The sequence below is a fragment of the Trachinotus anak genome, unplaced genomic scaffold (genome assembly GCF_046630095.1).
Source record: "Trachinotus anak isolate AG129_WGS33_773 ecotype Australia unplaced genomic scaffold, CSIRO_AGI_Tana_v1 ptg000004l, whole genome shotgun sequence".
NCBI classification, from domain to species: Eukaryota; Metazoa; Chordata; class Actinopteri; order Carangiformes; family Carangidae; genus Trachinotus; species Trachinotus anak.
The window spans coordinates 22,262,716-22,287,612 of NW_027273855.1; the positions used below are offsets into that span (position 1 = coordinate 22,262,716).

General features: G+C 42.4%; 2 protein-coding genes across 3 annotated transcripts; one reads left to right on the forward strand and one right to left on the reverse strand.

Annotated features, from left to right (window-relative positions):
* Nucleotides 1–80: 80 nt before the first annotated feature.
* Nucleotides 81–15,120, reverse strand: LOC139620966 (uncharacterized). Its single transcript, XM_071477069.1, has 7 exons — nt 14,725–15,120; nt 8,002–8,228; nt 6,958–7,015; nt 6,713–6,791; nt 5,165–5,628; nt 3,681–3,818; nt 81–2,640 (listed from the first exon to the last, which is right to left on the reverse strand). Exons 2-7 carry the CDS (start codon nt 8,133–8,135, stop codon nt 2,101–2,103), a joined length of 1,413 nt encoding a protein of 470 aa, XP_071333170.1. The 5' UTR covers nt 8,136–8,228; nt 14,725–15,120; the 3' UTR covers nt 81–2,100.
* Nucleotides 15,121–17,345: 2,225 nt separating this feature from the next.
* Nucleotides 17,346–22,596, forward strand: nkain5 (sodium/potassium transporting ATPase interacting 5). 2 transcript variants are annotated; one of them, XM_071477081.1, is made up of 7 exons: nt 17,346–17,637; nt 18,634–18,771; nt 19,640–19,720; nt 20,437–20,634; nt 21,581–21,641; nt 21,909–21,977; nt 22,081–22,596. In XM_071477081.1, exons 1-6 carry the CDS (start codon nt 17,584–17,586, stop codon nt 21,959–21,961), a joined length of 585 nt encoding a protein of 194 aa, XP_071333182.1. In that variant the 5' UTR covers nt 17,346–17,583; the 3' UTR covers nt 21,962–21,977; nt 22,081–22,596. The 2 variants fall into 2 exon arrangements, with proteins under 2 accessions (XP_071333182.1, XP_071333184.1); XM_071477083.1 differs by lacking the exon at nt 21,909–21,977 and having other exon boundaries at nt 17,366–17,637.
* The last annotated feature ends 2,301 nt before the right edge of the window (nt 22,597–24,897 follow it).

Sequence of the window (24,897 nt, forward strand, 5' to 3'; positions counted from 1 at the left end):
AAAATAAGTTCGTCATCAGCATCACTCAGCAAAATCTGCTTTCTCTCCAATTTTAATAACTGAGACTATGAGATAAAACATATTTTTTAAAGTGCCACTTTATTACAAAAGTATAAACTTGACTGACATTTCATGAATAGTAATCTTGATATAAAACATTACAATCTTTTGCACTTAGCACTTAATTACACGCTTTTTGAGTACAAGACCCTGTAGTCTGAATAGCAAACACACAACATTAGCTGCCACATTTAACTTAGCTGGGTTTTCCAAAAAAAAAAAAAAAAATTTTTAACAAAAATAAAACAAAAAAAAAACAAAACACCGTAGCTTCATGGCTTCAAAAACAACAAACAGAATACACTGAAATTTACATTGCAGCTGTTTTGCAGTTTGTGTCACAAGAGAAGTCATTCCAAAACACAATTAAACATAATAGAAAAAGATAGATTTCTTGACACTGATGATATATTTATTATTCTTTCTCTTTTGTAATGTACATACACGTTGCATCAACATACAGTATAATCACATTGTTTGCTGGGGATATTTGGTCAAATGAACTCATCGCCATATTGTCCAGGATTTGGATGTAATTGAGTGTGTGTGTGTGTGTGTGTGTGTGTGTGTGTGTGTGTGTTATCATCACGGTGACGCTCTGCTGCTGCTTCGCCAACCCTTTGCGTCACATTTTTTGTCATTTTTGCGATATTTTGAACACTGATAACAGAGAGAGGAGAGAGAATATTCATCGATGGAGTGATGACGAGACATGACATTTGCTAATACACATCAGTTCTACTGTAGCTGTCCGAGCTGCACTATGGTGAAACCCAAGCAGGTTCATATGACCACAAGGCGGGGACTATGAAGATGAACGGTCCACAGATATGAATGAGGACTGAGCAGAGGGGAGGGTTGTGGGTGGGGTGGGGTGGGGGTGGTGGTGTTGAGTGGACTGTCTCCACGTTTTAGGACTCGAGCAGTTCTCTTTAGTCTTGTTTCATCTGTACTGTGCATGGGTGTGTGTGTGTGTGTGTGTGTGTGTGTGTTGCACGGCGCAGGAGGAGAGAAAATTAACACTCCTCTCTGCTGCACAGAGTCCCACTGAGCCAAAGACATCCTTCATCTAACTGGCTTTGTGCTCTACAGAGAAATAAAGCAACACACTGGAAAAAAAACAAAAAAAAAAAACAACCAACGACAATAGAAAAAAAAAAACATTCATATAGAGGTACCACATGACAGTGCTTGATTTTTATTTTTTTTTGTTTGTTGTTTTTTTTTCCACTTTTTTTTTTAGCATGCAACTTGTAGCAGGCAAAGTGCAGAAACAGGATCAACAACGTAAAACACTTCATTTACAGACGGCAGTGGAGACAGTGTTCAGTCCATGTACGATGAAACGAAACATGACAGAGGGAAGTATCCGGTTGGTTTTTTTTTTTTAAATATGAAAATGGTCTAAATTAGTTGAAGCCTTTAGGAGGAATGCAAAATGTGTGCAATTTTTGTTATAATACTCTCATAATTGTTTCTCTTGGTCCCTGAGCTTTCAAGTATTTTGATTAGTAATTCATTCCTTTATATCATTTAAATTCCATCCTGAATCACATCTTGACCAACTACAGGGAAGGCCTGTTCATGACAGACTTAAGTGCTACCAAAAGATTTCACACAACGCTGTGCCTTTTCCCCAAATAAGAGTCCTGCTCGGACCAGATAAATGACTATTTTTACCCGCTAGAATTGAGGAAGAATTTAGGCTTTTTACTTTATTGTGCTTTGCACATATGTATCAGTAAAATAGAAGTGCTACTGTTACCAACAGATTGCTCTGCAATAGTCTTGTGCTCATTTATTATTCACTACCTTTGGATTCCTTATAAGGTTTATAGATTGGACTTTCTATTCAGCCCAGGTCATAACAGGTCAACATTACTGCCCCAAGGCCCCTGGAGCCTGTGAAAGGCCTGATGTTATGACTTGAATGTAAACAGTATGTGTGGGTGAGCATGACAGGGGCTCAGCCGTCACTCCTTGTGGTGTAGCTCAGCTCCTTGTGTTGGAAGGGTAGGGGGTCACAGTGCAGCCGCCGCCTCAGAGCCCTGTTACATACATCTCCATGCCGTCGTTGAAAGTGAAAATGGTGGTGGTGCTGGAGGTGGCGGAGCCCTGCTTCAGGTCGCCGATGCTCTCGTACAGATTCTCCCCCGGCAGCAGCAGGGCTTTGGCGGGCAGATGCTGTAACTTGGGGGTCTGCTGCGTTGGCGGCGGTGGAGGGGGCTGCTGCTGCTGCAAGGGCTGCTGGGTTTTCTTCCTTCTCGGCCGCAGGGTGGCACACGTGTTGGGGGGCCTCTCTCGCTTCCAGCCGCCTCCACCTTCCATGTTCTCATAGGCTGGATCGCACTCCTCTGTCCCGATGGACTCATAGCAGTGGTCGTCAAGGGGCCCTCCAACTGCTTTGCCCTCCTGAGGAGCCCAGGTCTGGGGTTTGACCACTACACTAAACCCCCCATCCCGGTCTCGGTCCCGGTCACCACGACCCAAGGTCCGGAAGCCAGGGTTGGCTGGTGGAGACCCTGGCACAGCTCTTTTCTTCTTTCCTGGTTTACACACCTTTGAGTACATCTCAGCCACCTGCAGTCAAACAACACATCACTGAGATGACGGACTGTGAAAAATAAAAAGGCTTTTCATGAATAGTTCAACTTTTTGGGAAATATTCTTATTAACTGTCGTGCTGAGAGTTACGTGAGAGCCCCTACTCTCACATCTGTCCAGTACAGAGCTGCTGAAGTGTCAAAACTTGTTTGTTGTGGAAGTCACCACTCCCAGCCAAGAATTAGCCCCACACACAATCCTCCATCTCCAGTCTCTATGCTAAGCTAAGCTAATTGGCTGCTGGTTGTACCTTCATATTTTAATGGAGAGACATGAGAATGGTATCAATCCTCTTATGTCACTCAACAACAAAGTGAAAAAAGCATATTTCAAAGCATATTGTATTGAATTACAAGTCCACAAGTGCAGGATTTGTGCATCTAAGAATTTTCAATTCTAGTGAAGATAAAAGGTTTTCAAAGATACCAAGTTTGTCAAGATGAATTCCATTGACATGTGTATGAAATGATGAACCACCAGTCCAGACTTTTCCAGTCCTTTCATGTTATGCAGCCAATATAAAAACACAAACACTCTGACTTGTATTTGAGATATTTGATCTAACCTCAGTTTGTTGCTCCCAATAAAATGCATTATTTTGGAAAACCAATGTAACATTTTAGAAAATAACATCAGTATAGAGATTTAATAAATGATAATAAAGCTTTTCAGTTTTGGCTCATATCATAAATACTGAGCAAGGACGTGCCATTTTTCAGCTAGAATTAAGTAGTAGTGTTGCAAATTGGAAGTGTTTTATTTCATCTAAATGGTTAGAGGAGTCTGAAAATTCTCTAAATATCTTCAGTAAATCAGTACAGCTTTTTTTTTTTTTTTAAGATTTCCAGGTGACTTGAATGCACTGATAATACTGTACAGAAATGGAACTCATTATATTATGCTGGTGTACTTTCTTAGTTCATTTAAAGGGTGGCATTGGGAACACGGAGCTTCAACAAAGTAATGTAACAAAACAACAGACAGGTTGATGCACGGGCTGAAGAGTCCTCGCTCACCGCAGCAGCAGACGGTTGTATATTCTCCACTGTGTGAGCACCCAATGGGCCCAGGGCTTTATTTTGCAGCATGAGCATGTCTTCATCCTCCGGAGGCTTCCAGATGTACTGCTCTCCGTTGCCCATAAACATCACTTCCTGTCAACAGAACAACAAATTACATCTGGGGCAGAGCTGGTCACGTGTTCATGCATGACGCTGCACTGACGAATGAGCATTTGTGAATACGACAAACTGCATTTTCAAAAACTAACAGAGCTCATAGGAAACAAATGAAGCACTTGACACATGCAAAAGTGTTAGAGCACAGAGCTGGCATTCATACAGTATTGAATATATTTTCCCTGGAAGGTGGAGCTTGTAACGTGAGGAACCATGTGCTTATATTCTGGGTGACTCAGTTTCAACATGTTGCGTCATCCACAAGAAAGTCAGTGGTGAACAGCCCTACGAGCAGACCGCGTACACATGTAAGCCTCTGAACCGAGCGTGTTACTGAACTCAGGTCACAGCTGATAGCGCGACCTCACTGACCTCACGCAGGGAACCAAATGGTCTCCCACTGTCACCTGGAAGGGAAGCACGGAGCATTATATCCACAGTAAAAGCAGACAGTCTGCCTGCGCTCCTTCCGCTGTGAACATATGGAGGAGGGGACACCGCTGAGAGCAGAAAAACCCGACCATCACAGAGAAGATAAACACAACTCACTGTCCGAGCTTCAAATAAAATTTCCTAAGAAGCGCTAACGCGTCACAGCAACATGCATGATGTAGCCGAGTGCAAGGAAAAACTGCAACACCCGCACAATTACCACTGTGCAGATCGACAGGAAGTCTGACAAATACTCTCCAGATCCTGCTCACTGCACCTGGGCTACAAAGACGTCGTTACACATGTCCTGAGAAACCTGTGCATCACAGTCAGAACAGAGGGACCAAACTCAAACAAACTCATCAACTCAATCTTCTGCTTTGTGTGGCCTCTCCTACCGCTCCAGGCGGACCTCTGGAGAACCACTGGCAGCCCGACTTAGCTGTTAACTTCCTCTCCCCCTCCAGCCATCACTCCTCAATTCCTTCAGCAAACTAAACCAACCACTGAGGGTGTTTCTGTCAAGGCTTATTGCAAAGGAAATATGTAGCTGGTACCTTTGCTCTGAGCGGAATCAAGGTCACCAATGTTTTTGTGAGAGAGGTATACCTCTTTTCCACAATTTTTGTTATTTTTATTTGGCAATCAGGTCACGTTCATTGATAACACATTAATTTCATGTGGCTGCGAGTTGCTTTGGAAGTTCCCTTTGGACAAGCCAGGCTAACTTGTCCTCCTCCGCTTCCAGCCTTTATGCTGAGATAAGCTAATTTAGCTTCATATTCATCATACAGACATGAGAGGGGCGTCAATCTTCTAACGTCTTCTTAATTGTCAAACTATTCCTTTACACCATCAGATCAAAATGCAAAATATTTAAATCTACCAACCTTTGGGAATGATGGGACGTTAAAGGCCTCCATGTTTCTACGGGGCAACTTTGTGCTATGAGGGTGTGGCGGAGGAGGGGCGGGATGTGAAGGCGGGGCGTGTCGTGGAGGCGGCGCCGGCGGCTCTCCCATATCCGTCCCGCTGTCCCTCTTTTGTGGCGCCTTGTCGGCCTTCCTCAGCTTCCTGACGCAGGCGTACTCAGCCGTCTCCGGAGGGTGAGGGGGAGACATGACCTGGGCCTCGGGTTCAGGCAGCCCTCCTTCAACGTCCCCGTCTGGGTCTGGTGGCGCCGGGGTGTTGGCAGGCACGGCCGGAGGGGCCGGCGTGTCCGTCTGCCCGGCCCTGCCTACCATGGCGTAGAGGGCATCGTCAGTACGTGTGGTGGAGGAGCGTCGGCCCACTTCAGAGTAAGTGTGCTCCCCATCCTCTCCAGTCCCAGAAGGGATCTGGGGAAGCTGCCTGCCTTGAGAACGGAGGTCAGAGTTAGACCGGTAGTTAGGCAGCAGCAGAAGATCCAAGGTGACTGGATGTTTTTTTTTTAGGTGCCTCTGTTTAGCACTTACAAACAGCCAGTGCCCACCATAAAGCAGAATTCACATAGGTTTACTCCTCTTGTACTGAACAGATCGTGAATAAATCTCTCACTGGAGAGAGAAAATCTGGAGCTGACAGTAAACTGGGAACTGACGTTGATGTTGGTGAATATGCCTCCAAATTGGCTTCAGTCCACCGCGGTGGAAGCAGGACAAATATGAAGCAGGACATATGCTTTTATTTCTTCAAACCCTCACAGGCTACTGTCACAGTGCCCACAAGCCCAGCTCCCTGTTGGCTGTCATTGATGGAGCTCCAGGATTTGTCTTGGCTCTGTGATTTCTGTCTTTAAGAGAGAGATGCGTGCTCAGAAATCAAGACTGAACAGTCCAGTGGAATAAGGCTAAGGCTGTAAATGTGATGTGAATCCTGTTTTAGGGTAAATTTCTCCTCTAAAATGCCCTCGAACTTTAAGACAGAGAGATTTATTTGTGAATTTAGCATCACGCCAGATACTGATAATGTGGAGAGAGTGTGTGCAGTGGCACTTATTTGCATTATCAGGGGTTGGTCATGTTGCTTTTGTGGACTGGTTTTAATTAGTGGCTAAATCCAAACATGCCAGAGTTTATTTGTGGATAATTATTCCATTCCTGCATTCACTTGTCTAGACATCGATGTGCTGCAAAAAAAAAAAATTCAAATTGATATTCATGTTGTGGCTGATGGGTGGAAACCTCTTATCTCCACTGTTTATTGTGCTCATGTTTCCAAATATGATGAAAAATTACATGCTCCCCGTGTGGATGGCAAAAAAAATTAAACCCTTGCAGCTCCACCAACATCCCCTTCAGTGATGCAAAAATTGCTTTGTCATGCAGCTAAATCAGGAGCAGGCTGTTTAGTTCCAGAAAAGCTGACGTTTGGGAGATGCAAGGTTTTCACCCCACAGCAGCCAGGTACGTGTGCATAGAGAACACAGGTAAGGATTTGTATGTGAAAGATGCACTCACTTTTTCCATTGCAGTTCATCTTGTTCATCTCAGTGTCTGATTTACTGATGGACCGCAGCTTCGACTGCCTGAGTATACCCTGACAACACACACACACACACACACACACACAAAGCTGGTTAAACACTAATTAAGACTGAAGAGGTGTCCTCTGAATGATATTGTTCCCTGGTGAATTGAGTTGCTTCAGCTACCTCTGCTGCAATGCAAACAAAACACAGAGGAGTGTGTTGCCTGATACCTACCATGTCCATGAGACGGTGTTTTCCTCCTTCGCCGGGGACATTGTGTGTCTTCCCCTTCCTGTGGTAAACACAACCACTCTGTCATACAGATTGACACTTACTACACTGATGCACTTCTCTCTGTGTGTTTGTGTGTGTTTGTGTGCTGAGTTTCTGTCTGAGTCATTGTGCATGTTTGGCTGAGTCATCTTATGACTGTGCACATGTGAGAGAGACATCAACAGCACATCTGCATATGTGTGTGTCAGTGGTGGAGAGTAACTGAGTACATTTACTCAAGGACAATTTTGAGGTACTTGTACTTTACTTGAGTTTTTCCATTTTCTTTAAACATCTGCTACACTACATTTATTTGACAGTGACGCTGGTTATTTTTCAGATTCATATTTTACATAAAAATCAGATGAAGAGATGATAAAACACAACAGATTGTTAAAGATCAAACCAGCTGTTCCAACCTTCTTGTAGAGAGATGACCTCTGGTGAATTATCTGTGTCTATCTTGTGCGTCTTTTTCATGTTTCATATGTTTTTGAGTTGTTAGCACAAGAATTTCCATCCAAACTTCAGGAGTAAATTGACTTTTTAAGATTTGCAAAAGGTCTTAAAAACAAGCACAGATCTGTGCAGCAGAACTTTGTTTTTCTTTTCCTCACACATGAATCATCTCATGACCCTCAGATTTATCTTGTGATCCTCTGAAGGAGGCTCCATTGATGCATCAGTATTAACGATCTAATAATGTTATATATAGCAATATATCAGTCACAGGGGACATTTCACTGCAGGACAAGTACTTTTTCTTTAGATACTTTGAGTACATTTTGCTCATAAGACTTTTGCCCTTAAATAAGTTTTGAATGCAGAGAATTCGTAGAGAATTTTTACATGAACATATTGGTACTTTTACTTAAGTAAAGGTTCTGAGTGCTTCTTCCATCTGTGGTGTGTGCATGTGTTCATACTTGAAGTGTCCTGTAAATGCAAATGAGCATCCTGGATCCATACATGTGTGTGTCTGCGGTTGTATGTGCACGCTCTCACCTCTGGCAGCCCACACAGAGCACCACGATGAGGATTGTAACAACAAAGGCTGAGGCAGCAGCGATAGCACCCAGCAGCAGGACCTTGCCGTAGGGAGGAGCCGTGAAGTTCAGCCCGTCCTGCATGGAGGCCATGTGGGAGCGCTGGCGCTCACTTGCTCTCACACACACTCACACTCACACCCTTACACTCATGCACACATGGAAGTGCCACGGTCTCACTGGGATCTGCAGCGAGAAGACACAGAGTGGAGCTTAATTACAAAATTATCTGACCTTTACAAAACATTAAGTGGGTTAACAAAGCAGTGCAACCAGAAGTATTCACGGTTCATACGGCAGAAGGAAAGCAGCAGTTTAAAAAGAGGAGACGCGAGGATCCCTGTCCGGCACTGACACAGTGAAATGAACAGACATCAGCGCCTCAGGCATGTGCTTCTGCTTTACCTTGTTTAAGGAATTACTGAGCTTTGTGTGTCACACTTACATAGCCATCAACGGCATACCTGTTCACCAACAAAGAGCTTCAGGCATCAGGCATCTAGGTCTACATACCATAAATGTGAGAAATCCACCAATCCTACATTGAACAAGTGATTAATGACAGAAAAAAATGAAATATCTGAGCTGAGAATCTAAAGCTGACTGTGTTTGTCTGAGAGCTGCCACTGTGCATATGGGCACATGTCCTATGGTTTTAACCATTCCAACATGAGCAAGCATACATATTGAGAAGGTACAATGAGTCACAGCAAAGCTGAACATGCCAGCAGGCAGAGTAACCTGAAACTCTGTCAGAGACAAGTGTGAAAGCAGAGCGAACAGACAGAAACATCTTTCTTGCTTCTTCTCTGCTCCTTGCTGTTTGCCAGACAGTTTCACATTTGCCAGTGTAATATGTTTCAAATGAGCAATAAAAACACAGAGATATAAGAAAACGACCAAACAAACAAGCCTGTTCTAATCTCTGTCAAATCATGCCATCTGTCCACTGCGACAGTCGGTTTCCATGTGTGTTTATGTCTTTGTCGCCTGTCCATCTTAACAACACGACTGAATGTCTGTATACGTCTCTCCAGATGTCTCTCATGTATACATTTGGTTTATAACCACACTTTCCGTAAATTTTTGCGTGTCTGCATCCTCCTCACTCGTGATCAAATCAGCCACTTTAAACAATGTGTGTTAGTATTGGATTCCACATTGATGCTTCCCATCCAGAGAGAATTTAATCTTCACCGTCCAAATTACTTTAACAATTTGTCTATAGTCTGGTGAACAAAGTGTCTGAAGCCAACACTTGAGTCTGAAGCCGCTCAAATCATTTAGCTTTAGCATTGTACTGTAGTGATCTGTAATTTCAGCGAGGCTTAATTAAGGATTCAAGCAAACCAAGCATGAACTGCTGGTACGCTCTTCTTCACTCACCCCTCGTCATCCTCACTAAAATGATCTTCTTTTGGCCTGATGATGCTTTAATATAAAATACCAGACTCTAAAATTCACTCACTAAGATTATAACAAATTCCAAAAGACCAGTGGTTCTTAAAGAGGGGTCCAGGGAACCCAAAGGGTCCTGCTGGTGTTTCCTGGGGGTCCCCAGCAAAAAGGGGAATGATTTATTTTCACTATAATTCCATCCAAAAGTCACACAATGACAGAATGTGTGACTATTATGGGTTTCAAACACTTTCTGTAATTAAACATCTAAATGCAGAAATCTTATCAGATGGCAGCTCCTGGGACAAAATCTTATCAGATTGGTCTAATTTGTGTTAGTTAAGAGGTCCCTGATGTTAAAATGTTTAAGAACCACTAATCTAGACAGTAGCACATTGTCCAGCTGGATCTCCTGACAGACCACACCCATCCCCAGGTTTTGTTCAGTTTTGACAGTTAATTTTTCTTTCAACAAGGAAAGGCAGTCATCACTGAAAGAAAGAAGCGAGTGGTAAATACACCACAGCCAAGTGCTGAAGCCTACGTTTTGTATGACATAATTTACTAAAATCCCTCTGTACACTGCAAATCTCTGCACATTCTCCACGGCCGACAGATTCACACGTCTGACTAAACCAGAGCTCTAGTTTTATTTACTTTGACTTTTATTTTTTAATTGTCCAACATCATTGATCCCAAATCTCCACCAAACGTGTCAGCTCTGTTTCACCATAATCAATCTATAACCTTTATCATTGTAACCATGACAACGAACTTTGCCTTACCTTTAACGTAGTACTCATTTGTAATCAACCCTTGATCTTCCCTTAAACCTACCCCAGCTGTTTTCGTATCACATCATAAAAGAGTTTATTATTTATCTTTCAGCTGTGATTTTTAAGTTTCTGGGATCAGATGGTCGATGTTGATAATAAAACCCTGACCTGCAGGTGGATCATCCTCTGGCCTCCATGAATGTCTCTACAAAATGTCATCACAGCGCATCCAGTAGCTGTCAAGATGTTTCAGAGGCCCAACACACTGCAGCTCTGGAGCTGCTTCACAATAAAAGCCTTACAGTTAATCACTGGTTGAAATCTTTTACTGTGAAGCAGCTGGGGGGACAGCTCCATTACTGCGGGTCAGCAGATCAAAACTGAAAACTAAAGTGAAAACTACATTTCACAGAAGCTACTAAACTACTGAAAGACACACATGGTGACTTCTTTAAGTTCACCTGCATGAGTGACAGCTCTGTTATAACTGTAATATCACTGATCAGCACAGTCAACACTAGTTCATATGATGCAATTATTGAAGTTTTATCATTGTTTTTCCTGCTCTTTCCTTCTCATCGCTCTGAATGCTCCGTCCTCTCTGTAAAAGTCACAGGATATTATTTGACTTATTTTACCGCAGTAGGTGGCTGATTTTCTGTTAAACCAGGATGGTAAAGCCGGGACAGAAGCTTATCATGCTCTGTACTGTGGGAGTTTTGCAAACTTTGAGTAATTTGCATTTCTTTTAGTAGATCCAGCCATGAACCCAGCTGCTGCTCTGTGTGAGAACCAGTTTGCACCAGATTTCCTCATGACTCCTGACCAGAGAACCACTGCTTTGTTTCCTGATTCAAAATTAACCCCATGTTTATTAATATTAGCACAATCTATCAATAAGTCATATTTTCCAACATGTGTACTGACTTAAGACAGTGATTACAGCAGTGAACACGTCTGGAAAATATTGTATGTATTAACAGCAAACGTCAAACATGATGTACAGTGACTTGCTTTTAATGCCACTAATTCATCCACCAGCGTTTCACCTTCATCAGCGCACTTCCTGATCAATCTGGGGTATTATATGGGATTTAAAGAACCATATGCGCCTATGAAGCAATGACGATTTAATTCACAGTTGCAACAGTGTCAGTGTAATTATATCTGTGCTGATTTGACAACAGAGCTGAGGAGTGGAGATGGAGAGAGTAATGAGAGAGAAGAAAGGGGAAAGGTGTAGGTGTGGAGGAAAATAAAGGGAGAGAGAGCAAGAGAGAGAGAGAGGAGGGGAGGAAGACATGCGTGGGAGTCTTGTGGCAGGTGTTTGAAGACGCTGAAAGCGGATGATGAGAAGAGGCTGTCACATTTCCCAACAAGGCTTCCCGGCCTTTCTTCCCTGTGTCACTGAGTGTGTCCGTACCACCCCACCCATTCTTTTCTCCCTCCACCCCCTGCCTCCGCCTGCGGTGCTCAGCCAGAGTGACGCCTCAGCACTGCAGTGTAATCTCTGGCCCTAGAGCTGCCTCATCTGAGCCAACCAATTGGACGTAGTGCTCAGAGCAACAGCAAGAAATGGCCCTCCATCGGCTGCTTTCCTGCTAAACAAAGCGCCCCCCCCCCCCCCCTATGAAAAGGCCCCCTTAACCCCACCCCACCCCCTTCCTCTGCCTGTGGCGCTCAGTGTGCCCGTTACAAACTACCAGCGCTCACTCGAATACCTGCAGGTGCAGATTTGCCAGAGGTTGCCCTGACCAGGATATTTCCACTGATGAGAACGTGGTGAGGATAATCATCATCATCATCTTGATCTTCGGGGACAGTATATGTACCAAAATATCACTGAATGAAGCCTGGAAGGTGTGATTTAAAACTCCTCAGTAGTAAACGGACCAATGAGCTTAGATTGTGTTGCTACATATAAAAAAAAATGCAGATTTTCCTTTAGTCGTTGTATATTTCTTCTCCTCTAGAGTCAGCGGACACACAGGCACAGGAGACTATAGGGCTGTGGCTGATTGTTATTTTCAGTATCAATCAATGTGCTAATTATTGTCTTGATTAATCGAGGAATCGTTTGGTCGGTAAAAGCACCAGAGACCAGTTAAAAATGTCCGCCACCGGTTTCTAAAGCCTCAGGCGATGCCATCAAACTGCCTGTTGTGTTGGAACAACAGAACCAAATACAAGAAAACACTGAATTCACTTTGACATAAGACAAAGAAAAGCAGCAAATCCTCACAAACGAGAAACTGGAACCAAAGAATGTTTGGTCTTTTACCCTAAAAACCGCCAAAACGATTAATCGACTATCAAACAGCTACTGATTACTTTCCTGTTAATCGACCAATCGATTCATCAACCGATTGCTGCAGATATGTTCATACAGGTACGGGTGAATGGATGGATGGATGGATGGATGGATGGATGGATGGGTTTTTAGTTTCCTTGTCTTGTGTTATGATACATTTTCTCTTTAGATTCTGAATCAATGATTGAGATTTTTTTTTTTTCACTGTTCTCTTTTGTTTCATAGACGATAAGATGAATCGATCAATCAGGAAAATCACAGTTAGCTACAGTATTAGATGACAACAGCAGATCACCTGTTGACTTAATCTCAACTATTAAACGTTTTTAAAGGACGAGTGAAACATGCCGAGATACACATTTGGCTGATCACAAATTAGATCCTCATTTGATCATATTTTATAGGCAACATTCGACAAAAAAAATAAACATAATGCCCTTATTCTAACTCCTTCAAACAATAAGGAAAATGTGCATGTTCTCTGCTCATGGCACATGACGAGGCCATGAAGTCAAACAAGGAATTCACGGTGCAACGCTCATAAAAATACATTTTAAGGGGCACATTTATCCCCGGAAATCCATACCAGAAGTAGGCTTTTAATTTTCTAGGAACATGCCCTGCATTTACATGTGTGTTCATTATTAATAATACTGGAGCTCCTTTCAAACAAGCCCAGCCAGCCAGCAGTGGCCTCTCTGCCAATCTGCTCAGGTTTTGATAAACCACCTGGGAGTTCATGTGGAGCAGAAACCTCACCCTCTGTGTGACACAAATAACAGCTATGTGTGTGTGAGTGTGTGTGTGTTAGGGAGAGAGAGATGGGGGGGAGAGAGAGAGAGTGTGATGGGGGGTGGAGAAAGGGGGACTGCTATTGTGTGAGAATGTGAATTAGGTCAAATGTTTGCTTGCAACAACGATTAACCATGCCCCTGTGAGGAAGAAAGCTGAAGCCTGTGTGGAAGAGGCTCCGTCTTTATCTGTGCAACGCCGCCTCACACACAAACACAGAGTCTGACATTATTCATCCAAAGCAAATGAAATAATAATCACAATTCCTGCGTGGTCACATGATCCCACATCCTCTCCAGCAGCTGTGACAACGTGAGGGGAGCTTAGAGAGGAAAACATCAGCATCATGTATTTTTTTTTTTTTTTTTTTAGATAGGAGGCTGTATCACCCTGCACTGAAATAAAGCACAGTGAGGGGCTCAGGCGGAGGTTGTGGCTCATGATGCCCCCCCCCACTCAGCAGGCATCGGTCACACACTGGGGGACGGTTCGGTTGCTGGGTGCCCCCCCCCCCCCCCCCCCAGCTGCAGCGATGCTGGTGCCAACAGGTTACAAACCAAACCACGATGACACAGAAAACCAGGGTGCAGGGTGTGAACGGGGATCTTTTATTTTAATTTATTTATTTATTTACTGGAGGGGGGGGGGTTAAATTGCCCGTGCAGGTAGAGGCTATAGTGGGCCACAGAAAATGAAAAAACTCAGGCTGATGCAGTGAGATTTTGATTCAGGTTTTTGTTTCATTAAAGCCTGTAGCTTGGGAGATTTTTTTTTTCCTCCTCTTTTTCTTCTCCTCTAATCATCAAAGCGTTTCCGATTCATTTCCAGATCAAAGTGAGGATGGTAAAGGATGTTGTGTCCCTGAGGTCAGCTGGCAACTTACACGACAAAGCCAGCCCCCCCCCACACACACCCCCAATTTATGAGTGAGGAGAGGGAGGTGTGTGTGTGTGTGTGTGTGTGTGTGTGTTGGGGGGGGGGATCTAACGTTAATTATCTTTCTGTCGGCGGGGATGTTCCACAGGCTCCCTGCGCTTCCCCTCTCATCAAATCACCGTGAGGTTCTCTGATGGATCCGCTCATCTGGGGCTTAAATCCCGGGGGGCGATGCAGCAGGGCTGAGGCGGTGGGCGCACATGTGTCTGAGCGTTAAATGCGCGACCGGCGGAGGCACAGAAACAGGCAGGGCGCGCACAAAGGGAAGAAAAACAGGCTGCACCTCCTGGATGAATAAAGGATGGTGCGTGTGCGGCTTATCGAGCTCAATCTATAGGCACATATGAATGACCCCCCCCCCCCCCCCCTCCTCCCTCCCTTCCCCTCTTTCCTCCCTCTCCACCCTCCCTCCAGCCTGTCACATAGCCACGGGCACAGAGCATTGCGCTAAAGCATCCCCTGTACTCACTCAGCTCAGAGGGTTGGGGGGGCGCAGCGTCAACCCCGGTCGCTTCCTTCAGTTTCTGCTTCCACTCGGACCAGCCGCTCCCCGCAAGCATAATCAATCAAAGGCGATAACCTGGCTTTCTTCTTCTGGGGCTTCACCGAGCAGGAATGCAGCATATTGCATGTGGCATCCTCCGAGCGCCCGCTGACCCCCCTGTGCGCCCTGTCCGCGCTCCTCTGCCCCCCAGCCGGCCAGGAGGGGAGGCTGGGAAGTGTGTGACCTGCCTGTCTTCCTCCGCTGCCGCCGCTGTATCTCCACTGTTATCTCCAGGTGCCAGGTTTTCTCCTCCACGGTCCCTCAAGCCCCCTCCATCTCTACTCGCGTCCCCTCGGCTCAGCTACTGTGCTTCCATGTGACACAGGCAGAGCTGGAGACCCCCCCAATTATGAATTTGTCTTTTGATTCTAGCGCCATCCCTCGGAAGGACGGGGTAGTGCGGCTCCACCGCCTAATGAATGGACTGACTCCGGCTCAGGAGGATTTCTCAGTCCGTGCTAAAAGCTATTTCAGAGGCAGATAAAGGGACTTTTTTTTTTTTTTTTTTTTAAACTGTAATTTCAACAGAGTCCAAACTACGCAGTCAGATTAGGAGTCTGCTGCAAAAGATCATGTCTTTAAAATAACTATAAATAATGAGATTCTCTGAAACACATGGTTGATGTGGGGGATGATTTTTTTTTTTTCTGACCCTTTAACACCAGTTGGTCAAAGCAGCATAACAACAGGTCAGACTGTTGGCAGGAGCCTCGGTTCATCTCTATCAACAGCTCCAGGAATGAGTCTAAAGTCACAGGCATCAAATCAGATCACAACCACTATCAAAGTCTTTGCCACCAGTAACCTAGTATTAGGTAGGTCAGTAATGTCTTCTTTTCCTTGTTTTAACCTTGCCACTCTCACACACCTTTGCAGCCTGCAGGCCTGCCTCCACCACTACCACCACCTACTGGTGTCTTTGGAGCACTGCGGAACAACAACCACCTATCAGAGCGCAGACGACGGTGTTGCTGTATGAGGGTCCATCCGTGCCACAGGGAGGGAGAAACAAGAAATACATGAAGTCCTATTGGTGTTTCTGAAGGGTTATAATTGATTGACAGCCTGAGTTGTTTCAGCTAATTGCCCAGAATTATATACAACAACATATATTATGATTCCTGGCCCATGAGGTCAGGGGTCAGATAGATGGGTCAACAAGTTGTTGGAGTTTGACCCAGGAGACTGCAGTCAGTTCTACCTCCTGTTAACCCTGTCAAGTCAAGTCAATTTGTTTATCAGGCACATTTGTAAACCACAAACCTACTGTGGTTTACAGAGAGATTGGAATTATGGGATTATCTGAGTGCAAAAAAAAAAAAAAAAAAAAAAAAACCTGCACATGTCCTGCAACCTGTCATAACACAAACAGAATTGTATGAACATCAAATAAAAGTACGAACAAATAAAAATGTAAATAAATGAATAGCAAATCAAAAGAAAAGAGATAGGTCTTTACACAGGTTTTAAAGATGTCAGTGCAGAGGGAAGAGCTAAGTGTTAGTGGAAAACTATTCCACAATTTAGGGCCAACAAAATGACCACAATCGTTCCCTGTGCTTAACCAAGAATATGCTTTTATTCTTGTACCAGTGAGGGACTTTTACCAAAATAAAGAGATGAAGAATCAAGTATGTGTAGAGCAGTGAGGAGTGTAATATTCCTCAAATTAATATATGAAACAAACAGAAATGCCACATTTCTATCACGTTTTCCACACATTTTTTTTTCACCAGTTGAGGTGTGATTGGATCTCGTTGCTCCCTCCCGCTCTGCAATAGTTCAACAGTTGTACGAGCACGGCCTCTCAGGGACGAGACAACAACTGTTGAACTATGGGGAGCGCTAAAGGTCAAAACATTAGATCACAAATCTGTCAAATTCATACTGCTGACTTGTTCACCCATTTGACAGATTTGTGATCGTCCCCTCATATTAAACTCAGGGGGGGCGGGATCTGACAGCAGCGCTCCCAGCTGTCAGGATACGTTCCCCCCTGTTATGATGGGGACTTTGGGTAAGTGTCAAGATGAAATTTACAGGACTTACCTGTTATGGGTAGACAAGTCAGCAGTATGAATTTGACAGATTTGTGATCTTGTGTGTGTGTGTGTGTGTGCAAATAAGCAGACAACATTCTGCTGATAAATCGTGCTAAAAAAAATAGTTGTGACCTTTAACCCTCCCTTTAGTTCAACAGTGGTACAAGCACAGCCTCTCAGGATGAGCTTTACATAAATGCATGCTTTGCTCACCATTTGCACAGGGGCAGGGCTGGGGGGGGGGGGGGGGGGTATCTCAATGGGTGAACAGACTTGTACACAAGAAAGGCACCTTCATTTGCACTATCTTTTGCATATTTCTGGAAATTATGTTGGATGGAAACCTGAATAAAGGCCGAACAGACTGATGTGTCAGTGAGGATGACTTTGTCCTTCAGGCCCCCCCCCCCCCCCCCCCCCCCCCACACACACACACACACACACACACACACACACACACACATCTGCTGTGTGGCACTAATCGCTCCTCATACAGCCGACCCTCCCCCTTCCCCGTGGTTTCCACACAGGGACAGCCTACGTGTTTACCTCATGAGGTACAAGTGCACTGTGCGTTTCCTCACGCGTCTAGCCATGGATGTAAGGCTCCGCAGGTTTGGTTCTTGTGTTTGAGGAAATCTTAAAATCCAGTCACTTCACAGGTGTTATTCGCATCATCATCATCATCATCATCATCATCATCATCCTCATCAGATCCAGCGGGAGCAGAGAGGAGAAGAAGATGGGGTGCTGCTCGGCGCGGTGCATGCTGATCTTCCTGTGCTGTCTGCAGTTGGTGAGATGTTTTTCTCTCTCACACATGATGCTTCGACACAAACACATCTGCTCACACATCAGGCCGACCGCTGCCTCTCCCCTCTGTAACACTCAAATCCCAACTTTTACCACTCAAGATAACTTAAATTGCATTTCTGAGCCACATTTTCAGTGACTTAAATACAGGAAAAGACTTGTTGTTTATGACAATAATAAAGTTACTCTGTTTGTGCTTCTAAGTCCTCACCTTTTATTTTTTAATCTTAAATTAAGATTACAGGCGACAATGTTGTAGTCGTCACAAAACTTAGAGCAACAGTTGAACATATTCTTTGATGCTGTTTGATAACCATCCACTCACATTGTCATTATTGACTCAGGTTTCATCTGCAACATCTGCAAATACAAATGAAACATAAAACCGAAAATGTTGAAATGATGATGAAGAGGAAACTGAAATGATTAAATGATGACATTCATTGTGAGAAACGTGGCATCAGTTTACATAATATTGTTTAATTGATCTATTGAGAAAAAATGCATGTCACTGTCAAATGTTGTGCATTATCTGCATTTTTCACTTCTTCCTGCCTGAATTTAAACACAGACAGATGGTAGCTTAATCAATAATAAAAATAACTGTTAGTTACAGCCCAACTGAAATGATCGTGTTTAAAATAAGCTTGTTATAGTTGGAGGTGCTTCTGAAACAGCCACCACAATGAAGGGCTGCACCCACTTTGTTTTCCTCCTCTCTGTTTCCCACCCTGCCCCCCTCCATGACTGACTGAGGCCCTGACCTCAGAGGACATAACACTATAACCCAGCTCTGCACGCTTTGTCCCCCACGGCTCAGTTGCCTTGACAACTTATTGGTAATGCACAAGCAAAAAGATCACTGTCTAACAAGCCAAGGCAACACAGGACAGACTGGGTAACAAGGTGAACGTCTTTAATAACTCATCGTTTCTGTGAGGGGCTTCAAACCCTGATTGTGCTCCCGTTGGATGTCCAGATAACTGCTCTGGAGAGGCAGGTGTTTGACTTCCTCGGCTACCAGTGGGCTCCCATCATGATCAACTTCTTTCACATCATCATGGTCATCCTGGGCCTGTTTGGTGTCATCCAGTACAGATCACGCTACGTTATTATGGTAAGATAACTGTCGGATTTAAAGGCTTTTTGTTAAAGCACTGAATACTGAGTGTTCCCCCTTTTTGGGTTATTACTTCAGATAGAAATAATTCAATATTTTAGGAAGTTTCTTTATTTGATGAGAAGACTGATATCACTCTCTCATCTCTGCAGTTAATTTGTAGTGACAGGTAGCAGCTGGCTAGCTTAGCTTAGCATGAAGACAGGAAACCCTGTTTCCCTCTGTTTCCAGGAAATAGTTTTAAGGAAAGGTTTTGCTGCACAATTTTTTTTTTTTGGGGCTTTCTTCTAATCTTTACTTTTGTGAAGTATTGGATGAATTTACCTCTTTGAGTTTAGAAGTTTAAATGGGAAATCACATCAACAAGGAGCTCCACTTAGATGTTGACTTTTTATAAGTGGTTACAGGAAAGTGATAAAATAATATTCCTGGATCCGCCCCTTTTACTGGATCTGCAACCAAATTCAATGGGCTCTTCCCTGGCCCATGACCCCCAACACGAAGAAAGGAAAAAACGATAGTATCAATAACAATCACCCTTATCACCGACTTTATCAACACCTGATAGTAATGATAAAACCGAGAGGCAGTATGCAGATTGTTTCATCTGAAAGATTTATGAAGGCCTGAAGTGGTATCCAGTGTTTCACTAGAAACAAACATTTAAAATAGGATACACATCTTTTTGTGTAACAGAAATATTTGCCTTTATTGTCTCTGTCTTTGAATATATTGTGCCGCCTCAGGTTTATCTCGGGGCCCTGTGCTTTGCACACCTGTGTGTACTTGTAAGAAAAGAGAAGAGCAATATAAGAATTGTTAGTTTCATTTATTTTCAGTACCATGTTGTGTTTTGTTTGCTCAGTACCTGCTGTGGATGCTGTTGTGGGTTGGCTGGAATGTCTTTGTGAGCTGTCTCTACTTGGACTTGGGGGGGCTTTCAAAGGTAAGTCTAATGGTCACTTAAGTGTCACATAATTAGAGACCTACGCAACTAGAGCGCCTAAGTACTGTGTTCAGCTCTTTCTATGTCTCAAACCCATACCTCCAATTACAGACACAATAAACAGCCTTTACAGTGTGTTTCTGTTCTCAGTTAAAAAATGTTGTGTTTCATGGCGCAGCAGTAATTGTTTAGGTCCCCTGTCTACACCAAAACATACTGAATAGTGATTTTCTGGTCTCTATTGTTGGTGTTAAATAATCATAATGATAATTTGTAATGTAAGTGTTGAAACAATACATTGCTTATGAGATTAGTTGAGAAGAAAGTCAGAATACCAAACATTTACTGGTATTTGTCTCTTTGTAGTTAATCTCTTGAAATCCTTGGTGCTACCTGCCAGGGGCAAAAGTCTGTAGAATATATTTGTAATTTAAGATATTTTTCGTTGATAGTTTTAAAACATCTTTGGGCTCCGATAACTTCTGATGTGATTGTGGCAATATTGTTGACGTTTTACACACAAAATTACCTGAACAAATGAACAACGAGCAAACAAATTGAAAGCTCAATTGATAATGAAAGTACACATATTAAACCATATCACGTTTGCACTTACACTCTGTCCTGCACGCAGTCTAATGAAACAGAAATATCTGTAAGAACCCGGGAGCTGAGAGGTTTCCTTCACACCTCTTCTGCCTGTTTTGTCACTGCAGGACAGCGATGTTCTCTCCCTCGGGGTGTCGTCACATCGCTCCTGGTGGAGGGACAACGGGCCAGGGTGCGAGAGCGAGGCCCTTCCCTCCGCTGGGTGGCACAACCAGCAAAACCCTGAGCTGACTACAGTGCTGAGCTGCTGGCTTGAATACCAGTACATAGAAGTCCTGCACTGCATCGTCCAGCTCCTCATATCAGTGAGTCTCTGCCTCAGTGACTCATTCATCACATTATATCGCTGTTTACATTTGGTAACGTTAAACCGGTTAAAATGTCATTAGACTTACTCCATAATGCTTTTAAATTTTAATTTGAAAAGCATATCTACTTACCACACTTAATACTGCTTTAATATCAACAAATGTGCATCTGCACACATAGGAATAATCTGTTGCTTGGCAACAGCAAATGTAAATTGGAAAACACAGACCAAAATGTTTAAGAAAGGCATCAGGTTAGCAGCCTGGCGTCTTGTTTGTTTGCAAAGCTTTTCAGCCACACCTACAGCTTTTATGTTATGGATAAATTTGATTTATTGACATTAGGGCTGCAACTAACTATTACTGTCATTAAAGATTAATATACAGTTAATCGTTTAGTCTAAACTGTCAAAAAAATTCACTGAGCTGACGTGAGATGACATCTTCAAATGTCTTATTTCATTTGGCAAAAAGTCCAAAAGTCCTAAATATTCAGACTGTAATGATAAATGACAAAGAAAAGCAGCAAATCTTTTTTTCACATATTTTGCCTGAAAAATGACGAATGACTTTGCTCTGCTTAATAAAGAACTGAGTGTTTTGATTTTTAAAAAAATCAATCTCTCAATCAATCTTTCTCTCACAACTGAACACACACACATTTTTCACATTTTGACTTGTCACACAGGAAAAGCACAGGTTATTTATTATTCATCTATTTGTGTTCTTTGTTTTAATTGTTTATTATTTACACCTGTGCTTTTCCTGTGTGACAAGTCAAAATGTCAAAATGCCACAAAAAGCCTATGAATGCTTGTCAAGAGGATCTTTTATTAAAGTATGCTTTGCAATGAATAACCTGTTTTTAGAAAATGTAAAAAACTCCCCACACTTTTCATTGCTTGTAATGAACTTTTATACATTTCTGTGTTCATTTCCACAGCTCCTGGGATTTGTTTACGCCTGTTATGTCGTCAGCACTTTTTCAGATGAGGAAGACAGCTGTAAGTAGCTCCTGATCAATGATATCTGCACACAGAAACCATGGGTATCATTACTTTGACAAATACAGATTTCATTTTACTTACAATGTATCATTTAATTCACAATAATCCATGACAAGGAAGCAGCACTGTATGTTTCCCCAGGATCTGCATGTATTGTATTCGTGCCTTTTCCAGTTTTAATTTATACACTTTCTTTTACATCTGTGGAGTTGATTTGTGTTTGTGTATCATTCATTTATGTTCTTCTTTTCCCATTTATTGTAGTTAATTTCATTGGTGAATTTCATCATCCATCCAAACCCTCTCTGCTCTTCTAGTGTAGAGACTTGATGGGTAGGTATCACTGCCAATCCCTCTTCTTTTCTCCCAATTTATTTATGACTGTTTCACCGTCTTTTCTGTCCAGCATCTTATATGTTTCCATAATTTCATTCAGATTATAAATAACCACAAAACTGAGAGGGACCAGACAGAAGATGGAACAACTCTGTCGTCCTGTATCTGCTTTGCCGTGATTGTCAATAAAACATCTGTCCCGGATGCTGAACCTCACTGTGCTGTCAAGAGGAGAAGTACATCGCTGTTGAAAATACATAGACGTATTTATAATGTATTTTTCCTCAGGCCTCAAGTGCTGTAAATCCAAATGAAAGTCTACCTGAAAGTCTACCTGTTTGTGTGTGTGTGTGTGTGTGAGAGAGAGAGAGAGAGAGAGAGAGTGAGCAATTGAGTGAGTGAAAGAGATTGAAATAACTGGATATAAAGCACTCAAGTACAGCTATCTATAAGAAAAGTGTGATATGTATTTGTGAATAAGTATGTGTTTCTTTCTGATGTTTTGTAAAATGCATAAATTATTCATATGTGTCATTCCAGTTAGAAAGTGACCATCCTGAGTGCTGGAGTGTATGATATAATCCAGTGAAATAAACCATATCTACAACACAGTTTATCCTGGAATGCTGCAGTCTGGTGCTGTTCAGTATTTTACTGTTTCTGCGTAGCCAAACCCAGATATACATATCCAAAGACCTCCATTGTCATTGCATTAAAAACTCATTAGGTAATATCTTCTTCAATACAGTGAATGTGGGCAGTCCCTCATCCTCTGCATAATACTTACAAAATTCAAGCACATTTTAAACATTCATGTCTTCGGTATTCACCAATGGACTTAGGGCAGGGTAGGGAAGTCATGAAGTACTGAGAAACAGACGAGGCTAACACATTGGTTTTGGCCTTTGCATGAGATTTGTTGAAGAAGAATAAAAATATGAATGCATCCAACGTATCTTTTAAACATCTATAAGAAATCTATAAGTCTGGGAAATACGACTTCATATAGGCCTATACCTTCTGCTCTGGTTGGCTCCATAAAATCACTTTGTTCTTTTTTCATTGTAGGCAAAAAGTAGCTATTACTCACACAGCAACTTTTTTTCCTCTTTAATTACAATGAAGAGATACAACAATCGTGATACAAAATATGTGCAAGCCAGGGGAATCCATTCAGTTAACTTCAGTTCATTCACTGATGTTCATTTTAAAGTTCAAATGAAGTTATGTTCATTTAAAATATTAAAAGTCTTAGATTTTTTGTTTTTCCCATTTTTAATCAATGAGCCATACTGCATGAGTTCAACAGTAAAACAATAAAATTTGGAGTCAGTCCATTTAGATTTGTGATTGTGAAATTTACTGAATTGCTTTGGAAACCTCCCACCAACTAACCAAAATAAATAAGAATGAACACAATGAAAAACAGATGAAAAAGTGTTTCTCCATCTGAATTACAAAAATTAGGAGCATAATCAATAGGATATTTATCTTAAATCTGTCCAACACTTCTTTAATAGGGTAAATTCAAATTCAATGCAACTAGTAATTATTTTGATTATCCTTGTTATTTTCTTGATCAATCGCTTAATTGTTTGATCTATAAAATGTCAGACGATAGCAACAATCCCAGTTTGCCAATGTCCCAGGTGATGGCTTCAAAATCTTGTTTTGTTAGAACTATAGTAAGTAATCAGTTTATAGATAATCAGACAACACTGGGTGTTTTAGCTTTTAAAAAAAACTTCAATTATTAATCAGTTAAATTTCAGATTAATGTTATGACAATCGGTTAATTGATAAATCGACTAATAGTTGCACCTCGAGTCCAGGCAACAAGAGCTTTAAGTTGTTGTTGTCAAAGTTGGCCTTTGGCTGGGATTTTGTGCACAGAAAATATTAAGTAGGTCAATAGGCTACATTAATCGAAAATTTTATGTAACTATGACACAACAGATGAATTATTTCAACCATAAAATATAATAAAATATTGAATTTGCCGTCACATAAAGACACAGAAAAGCTGGGAAGTGTGGCATGTTTGACATTTTTACTTTAAAAACGACTTAACACGATAAATCAAAGATTGATTTTCAGCCGACTGGATACAGCACGGTGTATTTTACAGTCTCTGGTACAACCATGGATGTATCATAAGACCTGGATGACGGATCTAAAAATGGCGCCCATTCAGTTCAATACAAGTTGCTCACCTGGTGCATACGCCGAAAAAGTTTCTGGCTTCCGGGTTACTTCCGCGTTTTGCAGCCCATAGAGACGACGGCGCAGTAGTGTCACTCCCATCATGCCTTTGGGCGATGAGAACGAGCGAAACGAGTGCGTTCATTGTGTGCACATCCTCCTAAACTTTGATTTATCAGTGAAAAAACTGTTGCTGAGTGACTCTCAGTGCTGCAAAATGGAGACAACAAACATGTTTACAAGATCTTTCACCTGCATTTATTTAGGTTTGTTATTCTGAGTTTACTGTGTGAGCCATCACCACTGGAAGTGATCACATACTCATCAACCTCATATCATTTTACAGGCTTTATATCTGAAATGAATTCAAGATCTAAACATCTTGCTGACTGAGAAGAAGAGTGCATTTAGGTGAGGGATCAAGGTGGAGCTGCAGAGGGAGCAGACTCAGCTGATGGAGATTCACGCCCACAGATAAATTCTTTAAATCATGTGTCTGGTCATTTCCATTGAGTTGTATTGATATAAGACACAGACGGTAAAACAAGCTGCTGCCACTGCCCCAGACAAAGTGACAAGAGACAAGGAAGTGACGTCCTCACTGATGACCTGCCTCAATGAGAGGACTGAGTGCATTTTCATTTTGACCCCTAAAGAGCGCAGCGACATGTAAATGTAAATGCAGTGGCCTGAGGGCTGTTTGTTCATTATGATT